At 48.0% G+C, this 15,007-nt stretch overlaps 2 protein-coding genes across 3 annotated transcripts in view; one reads left to right on the top strand and one right to left on the bottom strand.

The window, feature by feature from the left end:
* Positions 1–5,275, bottom strand: part of LOC135816052 (kinesin-like protein KIF21A) — a 52,092-nt gene extending 46,817 nt beyond the window's left edge. For both annotated transcript variants that reach the window (XM_065329414.1, XM_065329415.1), the window contains exons 1-5: positions 4,925–5,275; positions 3,335–3,514; positions 2,789–2,831; positions 2,289–2,355; positions 1,821–1,936 (exon numbers count right to left, since the gene is read on the bottom strand). In XM_065329414.1, coding sequence (XP_065185486.1) covers positions 1,821–1,936; positions 2,289–2,355; positions 2,789–2,831; positions 3,335–3,514; positions 4,925–4,956 — 438 coding nt within the window. In that variant the 5' untranslated portion in view covers positions 4,957–5,275. The remainder of the gene's footprint in view (positions 1–1,820; positions 1,937–2,288; positions 2,356–2,788; positions 2,832–3,334; positions 3,515–4,924) is intronic.
* Positions 5,276–8,495: 3,220 nt separating this feature from the next.
* Positions 8,496–9,824, top strand: LOC135813562 (uncharacterized). Its single transcript, XM_065326652.1, has one exon. The coding sequence runs from the start codon at positions 8,496–8,498 to the stop codon at positions 9,822–9,824; it is 1,329 nt and encodes a 442-aa protein (XP_065182724.1).
* The last annotated feature ends 5,183 nt before the right edge of the window (positions 9,825–15,007 follow it).

The raw sequence follows: 15,007 nt of genomic DNA, 5'->3' as shown, positions 1-15,007 counted from the left end.
ATTGCTGCCAGGCGACAAAGGGAGGAGTCCACAAATTATAGAGGTGCTCCTCCAAGGCGTACTACGAAACTCCATGTCAACAACCCATGGCAAGAGCGGAAGCGGAGTATGTGATTTTACACTCCATTGTCATGGCAAGCTGAGATAGACCACGAGTACAGCAGTATCATATCCAAAGGGCTATTAAACCCAGCATCACACACACACACACACACACACACACACACACACACACACACACACACACACACACACACACACACACACACACACACACACACACACACACACACACACACACACACACACACACACACACACACACACACACACACACACACACACACACACACACACACACACACACACACACACACACACACACACACACACACACACACACACACACACACACACACACACACACACACACACACACACACACACACACACACACACACACACACACACACACACACACACACACACACACACACACACACACACACACACACACACACACACACACACACACACACACACACACACACACACACACACACACACACACACACACACACACACACACACACACACACACACACACACACACACACACACACACACACACACACACACACACACACACACACACACACACACACACACACACACACACACACACACACACACACACACACACACACACACACACACACACACACACACACACACACACACACACACACACACACACACACACACACACACACACACACACACACACACACACACACACACACACACACACACACACACACCACACACACACACACACACACACACACACACACACACACACACACACACACACACACACACACACACACACACACACACACACACACACACACACACACACACACACACACACACACACACACACACACACACACACACACACACACACACACACACACACACACACACACACACACACACACACACACACACACACACACACACACACACACACACACACACACACACACACACACACACACACACACACACACACACACACACACACACACACACACACACACACACACACACACACACACACACACACACACACACACACACACACACACACACACACACACACACACACACACACACACACACACACACACACACACACACACACACACACACACACACACACACACACACACACACACACACACACACACACACACACACACACACACACACACACACACACACACACACACACACACACACACACACACACACACACACACACACACACACACACACACACACACACACACACACACACACACACACACACACACACACACACACACACACACACACACACACACACACACACACACACACACACACACACACACACACACACACACACACACACACACACACACACACACACACACACACACACACACACACACACACACACACACACACACACACACACACACACACACACACACACACACACACACACACACACACACACACACACACACACACACACACACACACACACACACACACACACACACACACACACACACACACACACACACACACACACACACACACACACACACACACACACACACACACACACACACACACACACACACACACACACACACACACACACACACACACACACACACACACACACACACACAAACACACTGTACACAGCAGGAGAAACACATGCCACAACTAGCACATGTGCACTCAAGCAGTGAACCTACCTCCATGAATTCTGCCTCTAGCTGAAACTGCGGCGGTGGTAGGCTAGCTTCCTGGGCAGCTAACTGACGAGAACGAATGCCATTAAAGATGTGCTCAACAGCACGGGGCACCACGCCTGCGAGAAGACAGAACGCATACAGCCATATTCACAGCAAACCAAAGCACCACTCTCTAAGCATCGTACCGGTACTGTGCATGGGACATGTGTTCCATATCCAAAGGAACGGTCCACTGCAATTAGTACGCCAGTCTGAGTTTCTTGACAAAAGGAATCATCAAGCAACAGTTGCCAGTTGATTGTGCATGTCACATATCTGTGCTTCACGCATGGAGCACTGTACCAGCACTTCCTACCTACGTGTGCATGGTAGGACAATGGCTGTATGGCACGGTTGGGTTGTGAGCTTTCACGGCGCAAAACAGAACAAAATTAATGGACATGACACACAAACTCCCGTGTGACGTACCCAAGTCCACGGAGCCAACGTCGACATCGAATCCTGTTCCCATGGTGAACGTCTTCCCAGCACCAGTCTACATGAAATGAAATCACAAAAAGGAGAGAAAATCGTCCAGGCACATACGAGCACCATGCATCAGGGTCGTGAAGTGCCAGGCTTCAGTGGCATGAAACACTAGGCTGTCAGACTAAGTCAGGCTTGCAGGCAGTGGCCTGATCACTTTCCGTCACGGGCCATTAAGTTCAAATTTGTTCTCAAGCCATGCCTACCAGTACTTAGTACCAATTCAAAAATTCATACAGCATTTGACTTCTCTTCTTAGTGCATCTTGGCATTCTTGCTTTGGGGTTTCACAGCAGCCTGGCCCAATCAGTCTAAAGCTGCTTTCGAATGGCCTACTTTTGTTTCTTAGCCTAAAAATATCAATAGCACACATCTATAATTTCAGAGGCCAAGCAATATGAACTTGATGAGGAGAAGTATTAAAAAAACACCTCTGTACACACCTGTCCATACGCCATGATTGTAGCATTGTACCCTTCAAAGCAGCTGTCAGTTACACAGAAGGTACACAGACATAGGTACACCCAAGAACACACATACACATGCGCGTGCACGCACGCACGCACACACACACGCACACATACACCACACACACACACACGCGCGCGCGCGCACACACACACACACACACACACACACACACACATGTGCGCGCGAGCAGCCAAACAAACAACAATACATGAAATAATACAACTCAAACACCTATAAAAACGGTGGCACAGACGAGACGATTGTTTATTCAGGGAGTCACTGAGTATTGATACTATTGATAACTGATCGGCTGAATGCAAATCAATTATTGGCTATGTACATGTGATAGAGCAAGGAACAAAGCGGTAAGATGTGTGTTTGGCAGGAGAAGAGCAGCCAATCATCACATCAGGTAGACCTCAACAGGAAAGGAGCACACACGTGGCTGCATACCGAGCCTATAAGTAAGTTTTAACACAAAACACTGCAAACAGCACTGCACACAGGGCAGGACTAACCGTTCCACGAGGTTCTCAGCAGACGACTTGTACAATGACTCCTGTTGCGTATCCATGTCGTACACATGGTCATAGGTGAACGCTTTGTCCTTGCCCAGTACGACCTGCTCAATGCCAGGCGTACACACCGTACACACACGACACAAATCGATCCTCTCTCGCGCGCTCTGCGGACGAATCCTGCACAGAAGTACGGCACAATACAGAGCCTGACACTCAGTACGACGCACAGCCCAGTGTACTTCCCAGGCATTGCAATGCGTGTCTGGCATCAGCAAACACTGCACACTCGCCACAGACTGCTACTTCTCGCCAGTTTTTTTTACACAGCCCATTCACCTGTTCAGGGTCTCATCTATGTGTTGGCGTGTATCGAGTACAGGGTAAGTACATGTTTTTCGATTTTGACAGCATGTTACAAGGCAAGGACGCATAGTGCTCCTGACTACAACCATAACCCGGTTGGCAGAGTCCCGGTCTTGCGACCATTTGAACCGTATTGGGAAAACCCAGGTTCGGACCCTCTTTACTCTAGGGGTTGGTACTCTTGATATTGCTGTATTAGTGTTGGTAAGTGTGGTCTGCTACTGAGTCAGCGAAACCTGTCTAAGACGACTGCTCAAGGGACCTTCAAAGCGTGGTCTCTGTTACCAGGTGGTCTCCTTATCCAGGGTCGTTTGAGTGGAAATAGCATCCCTTGGTCCTGGCTCCAGTGGTCTTCTAGGACAGGTGGTTGCTTTATCAGAGTGGTCGCCTTGACAGGTGGTTTACTGTACTAGCAGCCATGGTAGAAGTGTGGCCGATGGAACTACAGTCAACGAGCATGCGACTCGTGACTGTCACTCATCATCTCAGCACCATTGTCTGGCACCACAACCGCTGGCATTGTCGCGTGTTGCAGCACGTAGACTGCGTGTGCAAGTCAGCAAAACGAGGAAAGTCAACATGTGGATTGCGCCTTGAACACACCTCAAGTACAAATCCTGCATGCTGCATGATTAGACTAAGAGACCAAGCACTGGATCATGGATGAACATCCTACAGCACAGTGTGCGGCACACAATGCCCTTCATCTAGATCTATACAGCATGCAAGACTTCCAGACCAGTGGGATAACAGACATGCCAAACTATATACAATAGGTTTCGATAGAGCCGATCCAGCCACGTGGGTGTTGATTGAACAGAAGTGCAAGGTGGTGATGATATTCACACTTTCTTTAGAATTTCACAGTTTCCATGGGCAAATTACTCCCTAGATTTAGAGAGCACAAAGTCAGAGCACACAGCTTCACCCCATATCCACATGGAGATCAACTTGTAGATTCTCTTCTTATTTTTTTAAATCTCGTGACTGTAGTACCCGTGATTTTAGCGATGCTTATCTCCAAACCGGTTAGACCATGGCCAATGCGACGTGACATGCGCGTGCATGTATGTATGGCATCTGCTGGTCTAAAAGTTCACTATTGAAAATGACAAAGGAATACCTGGCAATATTGTCAGATTTCATGCTCAGGGAAACTCCATGGGCAGAAAGTAGACTGCAAAAGGCCATACGTACAACATTTATATCACTACTAGTACTCACCGCAGCGAAACGCGAACTGACTCGTCAGCCATTTCCACCACACAACCAGTTCAATACGGCCGATATAAAGTCGTTCCAGTTGCAAGGGTCACTCAGACAATAAATTGATTGGCACCCAGAATTACGAGATTTTCGCTTTTGCCACACTTCATTCTTCAAGTTCAGCACGACATTTTCCAGTCTGGCAAAGAGAGCGAAAACATCGTTGACGACAGGCGTACCCCAGAAGAAGAGTTTTCGACTAACTCTAGTAACTGGCGATACGAGGACCTCCAATTCCACTGTCACAGATGTGCCTGGCCCTGGAGCTGTGGGTGGTTGTCGGCTGTTGGATGTTGTTGTGGATGCATCGATGCTGTGGCCTGTGACTGTGTGCAGCAAATGCATGCAGGTGCCAGGGTGTTTTTTGAAAGTCTTGAAAAAGCCGCCTTGGCTTCACCATCACAGCATGGCCGCGCCGGCGCCACGTCCAAGGATGTCGCGCTACTGCCGCACTGCACTCTGCAGTGCAGAATGCAGATCGATCAACGCGGGGCGCGTCGTTACGTAAAAAAAGTCGTTAGCTATGCTGCTTGGCTCGGCCTCGGCCTAGCGCCTGGCTCGGGTCGACTTCATGCATGCAGGGGGCCGGGGGCGTTCGTCACTCTGACTTTCCGAGGACTTTCGTTTTTCTGAAGTCCTGGTGCACATGTGCCTGCTGTGGCTTATTCAGGTAGTAGTAGTAGTAGTAGTAGAATTTATTATTTTGATAGGGAAGGCCCTACAGACGTTGCCGTCTTAGTAGTAGTAGTAGTAGAATTTATTATTTTGATAGGTACTAACAGTTTACTGGTTATCATCTGAGTTCAGACTCTGTGTGAGGAGGCAGTCATAGCCTGGTGAAGTAAAATAAAGTAACAACAACAACAACAACTCGAAAAAGGCTTTTGGACGCTGAGTCGACTGGTTTTGGTCCGAAAAGGCTGCGATGCAGCGTTCCTCCTTTATTCCCAATCGAACATGGTTGAAGAAGCGGTCACGTGCTCCTGGGTGCCAAAATCACCTGGTCACCACGCCAGCAGGCGACAACTTTCACACCAAGGTTCAACTCGAGTGACAGGACTGCCCCAAAAAAGGTCAAAACAGGCTGTAAGTTGTACCCTGCAGGCAAGGTGACCAGGTGACTGGTGTACGCAGGAGCACGTGACCGCTTGTTCAACCATGTTCGATTGGGAATTAGGGGCGAACGCTGCACCGCAGCCTTTTCGGACCAAAACCAGTCGACTCAGCGTCCAAAAGACTACAACATATGGGCCAATCGCGGTCATCCGTGCTTTTATAAGAACGAAATGGCGCTTTTAGTGACATTTTGCATACAAATCCCCATCTCGTAGGGCGCAGTCACCCAGTTTCGGTGGAAGTGCGCGAGTTCGATTGGGATTCAAGTAGGAAGGGAGCGTCTCAGCTTTCTCGGACCAAGACCATTCGACTCAGCACCCCGAAGACTACAACTGGTGAAATTTTAATTTTTGCCTTAACTTCCCCTTTAATTATAGCAATAAAAACTGCTTTATGGCAGTTTTCTAAAAAAAGTTATTGTGTTCTAGTCCATGGACCCCGTCTAAAAAGTAAGAAATTAACGAAATGTGATAGCTGAAAATTAAAATTTCACACAAAACCTCACAATAATCACAACACTTGAAATGCTGCTTTCAACACTAAACTTGTACTGCACCAACAATTGGCAACATGCATGCATAGGAAAGAGGATCACGAGGGGAAAAGGTCTTCTGCATGTAGCTTTTCATTCTGTGTGTGATTATTGTGAGGTTTTGTGTGAAATTTTAATTTTCAGCTATCACATTTCGTTAATTTCTTACTTTTTAGACGGGGTCCATGGACTAGAACACAATAACTTTTTTTAGAAAACTGCCATAAAGCAGTTTTTATTGCTATAATTTCTTTTGTTTTTTCTGTCACCAATCAATGGAATGCCCTATATCAATATGTAAATGATGGCCTTCACATCATATCAATACCATATTACACGTATTGTTGTATACATTGCATGCATCATAGGAGTCAATGTGTCATATCATGTTTCTCATGCTATTCATCCTTGCTCACGCTAGACTAGACGTCTGCGTAGGGACAGCTTGCTGGTGTGCTGCATGCATTCATTGCTAGTTCCATGCATAGTTCTTTGCCCTACTGTGGCGGGAAGGTCGTCCCGTGCAGCCGCAATGATCAGCTGCGCTACGGAGGTTCAGTTCCGGCAAACATGCGTGCGGATTTGCATTTTGCTGCTTGGTTTTGATGTATTTGTAGTTATTAGTGCAAGGAAAGAGCTTGCTGGTGCAGTTGTTGTTTTGGTTTTGGTTTTGAGTTTAGTTTGCTCTTTGTTGTTACCTGGTTTGAACGATCGCCTTTTGTGGAATCGTTACGCTCATTGTGGTACAATAATACAGTCTTCAGAAATATCGAATACATAGTGGTCCTTCGAGCCGGATCTAGTCGCGGTTCATTTTATAACCTCACAAGGATGAGTGAGTCGCGGGCGATCGGACCGATGCGTAGTGGAAGAAAGACTAAAGGCTGGCACTCGGCTCGGTATGGGTTTGAGGAGTCAGATAAAGAGGAGCTCGAATTGAGTTTAGCGAAATTGAATAGGCGAGCGGAGGAACTAAAACTCCTGATCGCAGAGGAGACCGCTTCTATGGAAGCGCTGCATGCAGCCTGGATCGCGCGTGGATTGAGTGAGCGTCATGGACGTACATCTACGGCAGAGCCGAGTCCCGTGCCAGTACCAGTGGCAGTGCCGAGACGACCAACGCCTGCACCGCGATCGCGGAAGACGAGTGCTACTTGTGGTAGTCCAGGAGGTGTTGTCAGAAGATTGGACAGCCGAATGTCGATCTCGGCAGCAGAACAAACTAGTTGTAGTTTTGATCAGCCTGCACTTGATGGAGTAGGAGCGCCTGGAACGGCAGGAGTTCAACTTCAACGTGTGTCATATGCGCCTCTTGCACCTTCACCTGCGCCTCGAACTCGCGTGGAACCCAGACTAGCCAGGTTTAGTAGGTCCAGCGGCAGCAGAAGGCAAGAGCGCAGCAGCAGCGGCAGCAGAAGGCAAGAGCGCAGCAGCAGCGGCAGCAGAAGGCAAGAGCGCAGCAGCAGCGGCAGCAGAAGGCAAGAGCGCAGCAGCAGCGGCAGCAGAAGGCAAGAGCGCAGCAGCAGCGGCAGCAGAAGGCAAGAGCGCAGCAGCAGCGGCAGCAGAAGGCAAGAGCGCAGCAGCAGCGGCAGCAGAAGGCAAGAGCGCAGCAGCAGCGGCAGGAGAAGGCAACAGCGCAGCAGCAGCAGCGGCAGCAGAAGGCAAGAGCGTAGCAGCAGCGGCAGCAGAAGACAAGAGCACGTCAGCGGCCGATTGAACCCGGCTGATCTACCAAGTCGTGGAGTTGCGGCCTCGCACTTGCAGGATGACGGCAAATGGTGGAGTGGCCCAGAGTTCTTGCAAGAGCGTCCGGAGCGATGGCCGAACAAAGACATCATAGTGCCCCAGGTTCTTCCGGCACTGCTTCAGCGGCCGCACCCGATGACTCTCACTAGCCAGATCCAGGCAGAGCAGACGACATGCCGCCTGCACCCAGACAACGTCTCGTCCTGGAGCAATCTTCTGCGGGTCACAGCCTGGTGTAAACGGTTCCTTGATAATACCAGAGGCCGACCTCAGCAGTGTGACAGCAACGCAGGTGCTACCGTGCAAGTATCTCTCAAGAGTGCTAAGGCTGTTTCGGTTCCCGAATTGACGGTCACAGAACTCCAAGGCGCCGAGCGGCTCTGGATAAGCTATGCGCAGAGGCAGTGCTACGGAGAAGTAGTGTCAACGCTGAAGGAGAAGAAGCCTCTTCCACCCAGTGCACCGCTAACGAAGCTACAGCTGTTCCTGGACACTGACGGTCCACCGCTGCTCCGAGTTGGTGGACGGCTCCGGACCTCACACCACCTGTCTGACCAGTTCCGGTCCCGTGTGATACTGCCCGCCAATCATCGCGTCACTCAGCTAATTGTTGGGCATGAGGATGAACGCTGTCAACACGGAGCAGGCACGAACCATCTGCTCTCTAACCTGGCCGATCGGTATTGGATCATCAAGGGTCGCCAGGTCGTTAAATCCTACCGTCACCGCTGTGTCCGTTGCCAGAAGCTGTGGAGACGTGTCGCTGAGCCCAAGATGGGGAACTTGCCAAACATCCGGACAAGCGGACCGTTACAGGCATTCGCTCACACTGGAGTAGACTACGCTGGGCCTTTCCTGGTCAAGATCGGACGCGGACGATCGCAAGAGAAGCGCTATATAGCCGCGTTCTCATGTCTGCAGACCCGTGCGTGCCACCTGGAGGTAGTGCGTTCTCTGGATGTCGAGGGCATGGAGATGGCTTTGGCAAGGTTGTGCCATCGCCGAGGTCGACCAACACTGATCCTCTCTGACAACGGCAGTAACTTCGTTGCTACCGATCGTGAACTGCGGGAAGCGCTGAGGGATTTGGATCATGCCAATATCACAGCTGGGTTGGCGATTCAAGGCATCAGATGGCAGTTTAATCCACCGCGATCACCGCCACCTCTGCCGCCGCCACGGAAACCTCCATGGCCGCTACCTCCTGTACCACCGCGGGGAAGAGCTCGGCCGCACTTCGGCGGAGCATTTGAGAGGGTGGTCGGGGCCTTGAAAAAGGCACTCCAGTCAGTCCTGTACAAGGCTAGCCTGACCGACGAGGAGCTGCAAACTTCGTCGTGGGTCATGTCAACATCGCAACAGTTCTGGAGATGGCGGCAGACTCAGAGTCCACGCCAGTTCACCCATACCATCGCTGGAAAGTTATCCAGCAGCTCCTCAGAGATGTTTGGAAGCGGTGGCTAAGAGAAATGGTCTCTGCTATGAACATCATGACTAAGTGGCGCCGCCAATCGGGCACGGTCGAGATTGGAGACGTCTTCCTCGTCATGGACGATGCGTTATCACGCTACAGATGGCCGCTAGGACCCGTGAAGGCCACGTTCCCTGGCAAGGACGGCATTGTTCGCGTCATGGACATCCAGGTCAACGGCAAGAAATATCGGCGTGGTGTTCGATACCTAGTGTCGCTCGATATCCTGACAGCTGAAGCAGCCACTGCGGTATCTCAGTCGGCAGCCCTTGACTTGGATGAGTTGCAGTAAGACACTAATGGAACAGACGTTAGTTAGTAACACAGTACACTTTCGTCACCTCATTTTCTCGCTGCTTTCTAGAGCATTAGGCACTTATTCCTCTATGTGCTGTGTGCTACATACTAGTATCTTCCTTTGGTGTAGTTTCACTCTCCCCTGGTTCGTTCAAGGTGGGGGGGGGGGGGGTATGTTGTATACATTGCATGCATCATAGGAGTCAATGTGTCATATCATGTTTCTCATGCTATTCATCCTTGCTCACGCTAGACTAGACGTCTGCGTAGGGACAGCTTGCTGGTGTGCTGCATGCATTCATTGCTAGTTCCATGCATAGTTCTTTGCCCTACTGTGGCGGGAAGGTCGTCCCGTGCAGCCGCAATGATCAGCTGCGCTACGGAGGTTCAGTTCCGGCAAACATGCGTGCGGATTTGCATTTTGCTGCTTGGTTTTGATGTATTTGTAGTTAGTGCAAGGAAAGAGCTTGCTGGTGCAGTTGTTGTTTTGGTTTTGAGTTTAGTTTGCTCTTTGTTGTTACCTAGTTTGAACGATCGCCTTTTGTGGAATCGTTACGCTCATTGTGGTACAATAATACAGTCTTCAGAAATATCGAATACACGTATACGCATTGATGTGCAAGCATTTTCTTGCAGAAAATGGCACTAGCATAATGCATGTTCTTCTGCGGGGAAACATGTGAGCAGTGGTGGTGATACTTTTTTTTTAAACGGAGGTCATTCTGTGCATGTTGCTGTTGCAGAATTTCATGACTCTGTCATAAAATTGTCTTCCCTTTCAGATTTCTCCCCCCTGAATCAGATTTATTTGAGAAATGTAGCCATGCGCCAGGTGCGTGTCGCAGATGTTTTTGTTGATTCTGTGTTTATAATTGTTTATAGTCATGGGTTATCGTGATAAGGTCATCCAGCATCATATTGAAACTGAAATCGTAATCCTGTTGATGTCGATACAACTTTTGGAAGTAGTTCAATGACTTCAAACTGTTAGTCCACGATTGTCTAAAACAACACAGCAAAGGAGGAACAATAAACATGTATTAAAATGTAAACGAATACATTGCTGAGTCCAAAACCTCGTTCCAACGACTACACTGATCCTGAGGAGAAAAGGGGCAAGGCTATGGTTGGAGGTACTGAGAGATAAACAAGGCACTCCACAATAATAAAATCTTACACATCTTTTGGTGAGTATGAATGATATCCGGTCGATTCTCTTTAGGACGAACACCAAGGGACCGATGGCATTTATTCTGTGAGCTTAACCTGTTTTATAACCAGAGAATACAATTATATCTCCAATAGACATACGAATAGATTTCGTATACAGCGAAAGATTCTAAGCCACACCGACTCATTGACTCGTCTCGTATGAAACAATTGAGTCACTAGAGAGATTCTGCAAAACGAAAATGCGTACAAACTCTCGCTCTACATCATGAAGTGCGAAACTTCGCACCTTTGGACGCGAAACTTGCAGGGAACGCGAAATGAACTGTCGTAGGAAATTTCGTGAGATCGGGTCGATTCTCTTTAGGACGAACACCAAGGGACCGATGGTATTTATTCTGTGAGCTTAACCTGTTTTATAACCAGAGAATACAATTATATCTCCAATAGACATACGAATAGATTTCGTATACAGCGAAAGATTCTAAGCCACACCGACTCATTGACTCGTCTCGTATGAAACAATTGAGTCACTAGAGAGATTCTGCAAAACGAAAATGCGTACAAACTCTCGCTCTACATCATGAAGTGCGAAACTTCGCACCTTTGGACGCGAAACTTGCAGGGAACGCGAAATGAACTGTCGTAGGAAATTTCGTGAGATCGGGTCATGGCCACGGCTGTCAAGAAGCGGCAACTTAGAAAGATGGCGTCGGTTCGAGATGGCATGGTAACCGCGCACGTGCCGTGGTCCGTGACTTGCTCATGTATGCACGCAAATGCAAGTCACAAACTCACAAAGATCGTCTTTGCATTTGGAGAAAATATCTTCGACTCTCTTTGGAGGTTGGCGAGGTTTGCCTAATCTTTACTTGATTGCGATGCCGGTATGTCCTGTCAATAATTAGAACAAAGAGAGCTGATGATCGCTTCATTGCTGAGCAGAAGTAACAATCAACTCTCCTCCGTGTCCTCAGTGCCAAAGGCAGACCGGACTGCAATTCCACAACGCTCGTTTCACGATGATGGAAACAATAATCGTGTACTAGTACACACTTGGACCATTTGGTCATCCCTATTCTAGCCGCTAGTCCGTCCAGCAAGCAGATACTGACTATTACGATAAGGACAACTGCGTGAACGAGGGCTCGCCCAGCAAATACAATTCAAGTCGTGACTCCAGTCAAGAATTAGGGTCTTTACTCGAGAACGTCACAAATACAGGCCAAGGCACCCCACAAAACTGATAGATGGCACGAACGAAAGACAAATAGGCTAGACAAAGTGTCCCAAGTGATTGAAAACAGCAGATCTACCAAATAAGACAGCTACATGTGCCTAAACAACGATTCCCATACAGTAGAGAGTAGTATCAGGCAGAATGAAAGCCTTGGAAGTGCACAAATACAGCCACGACCGCCACAAAAATTGGACGACCGCCACAAAAAAATTCTCATTGCTCTACCTCCTTGAAGGGTGAAAGTTACCAGTTATCCTATAGCGATGTCAGTTTATGCCTGTTGGAACCCCCCACAGCCCGCACGAAATACCTTTCAAATAATTCCAGGATGCAATTGCTGCTCCAGACAGGAGGAAGAAGAACACCGTGAAAAATAATGGCAACGATGCCCAAACTCTCGGGAAACGGCTGAAGTCTTCCTGAAGATGTTAACATTGAATAGCCATCGATTACCAGCGTGGTTTGGTGACTTTAGAACTGTTTTGAGACTTAGAACGAAGCGATATCTCAAATTTGATGGAATTGTTACCTGTCAAATGCGTGGGCGAGCAGGCCAGCTGACTGGTTATGCATGAACATGCATGAGCATGCATTGATTTTTCATGGTTCACGTGCAGAAAACTAAGTTGCCGCGATCCAAGTGCAGCTAACAGCCGTGTGGCGTACGTGCACTTGGCCCGCGCAAACTACGAAAATGTGCAGAACGCAAAGTTCGTGCAAAAATTCGCACACACTTTCGCAAGGACTGTCGCGAAACCAACTTCGTTCGAATTTTCGTTTTGCAGAACCTCTCTACTGAACCTTTCTTTAGCAACATGACGGCAACTGAAACAGCAACAGAGAAAGTACGATACATGTACTTCACATTCTTACAGGTACTACAAACAGATTGCAGATCGTAATTCTTGCTTTGGCGGCACGAAACTTTATTTGGGGCAGTGCAATCTCGGCGGTACTCACAAATCAAACAGCCCAGACTTGAGTAAACAAATCCAATCATACAAGTACGAGATTTTCACGAGACGAGACTGCACCCATTGGCTTTTTTCGTATGAAACAAACAAGTTACTGAACCTCTCCACAATAGAGATTTCCCCCGATATGCTAATTTATTTTGCAAACTCGGCCCAGTCAATTGGTACTTGAACCTTTCCCTCCAGATTGGGAACTGCCAACGATAGTATGCCACTGACCAGTGCCTTACTTGTAAAGTACCAGTGTACAATGAATATGAGTATTTCGACAACACATCTAACATAAGCCTTACCGCCAAGAAGTTGAACTCGCGTTCTTCGCACACTGTAGACAAGGGCAAAAAGATAAAAATGGATCTAAATCCGAATAAAATCAGCACACGCTTCTGTAAATGAAAGGTGAACATAAGCGAATGAATCGAAGGAAACCGGTCAACTTAGAGATCACCTGTCATCGAGTATTCCGTAAAAGGAGGCCTCGCAGCTCGGCAGCAGAAAAGCAAAATTTAGAAAAGAGATCCTGTCAACTTTTCCTATATTTATTGCATTCCGCCCCAAAATCAGCACACTTTTCCGGAATGAAAGAGTCAACACAAGCAAATGAATCAAAGGCAACTGGTCAACTCACCTGTCATTGAGTAATATTCCGCGAAAGGAGGTCTCAGCAGCGCCGAAACGAAATACCAGCCAGGCCATGAGACGAAATATCCGAAACAGCTCATGCAAGAAGCAGTTCCAAAGAAGGAAGTTCCTCGCGCATGCACATCCGAACACGGCCACGGATCCGCAGACTGCATGCACTGAATTGAACACAATGTCTGCCGTGCACGTGCACAGCACACGGCTACCATGCGTTGGTAGATCTAATACCGAGCACCTTACGTAGAGCTAGAGACTTACGTAGCCTATGTGAAATACCGAGCACCTTACGTAGAAAGTTACGTAGCATAGCGGTGTCGTTTTTTCTGCCATGTGAACACAATAATAGAAAAGCTGACAGGATCGCTTTTCTAAATACTTTCTTTACTATATGGACCACATACTACTAGTATATCACAACGTCAGTATCGATCTGCTGAAGAAAGAAAAAGAAAAAAAGAAAAAAAAAGAAAAAAAGAGAAAAAAAACCTTGATGTTGTTGTGTACACTGTGTGCATGAGAGGGTAAAAAGTAAAAAAATAAAAATAAAATCCTCCCGCCCTCCCCGATTTTTCCAAAAAAAAGGACGATCATCTAGTAATTTTTTTTACTCGGCCTAAAACCGAAGCCTACACAATGACACCACAAGTGTTCGAAAAACACTCGATTTCAAGGGTCTTCAGACTACGGTCAACTGTGACCACCAGTCATGCAGTGAGTCACACTGGGAATCAATCAATCAGTCTATTCACCCTCTTGATCTTCTCAGCCTACTGACAATTTGTGACAAACTGTAACGAGTTACGTCCAGCGCTCCGTGGCATCGCACAATCATACTACTGACACATTACTTTCA

Source organism: Sycon ciliatum, chromosome 4, assembly GCF_964019385.1.
Source record: "Sycon ciliatum chromosome 4, ocSycCili1.1, whole genome shotgun sequence".
NCBI lineage: Eukaryota > Metazoa > Porifera > Calcarea > Leucosolenida > Sycettidae > Sycon > Sycon ciliatum.
Note: the sequence above shows the minus strand (reverse complement) of the source record. Positions and strands in the feature narration are given on the sequence as shown.

Coding starts and splice junctions, on each gene's coding strand:
- LOC135813562 (XM_065326652.1), top strand. CDS start 8,496: ATGACTCTCACTAGCCAGATCCAGGCAGAGCAGACGACATGCCGCCTG.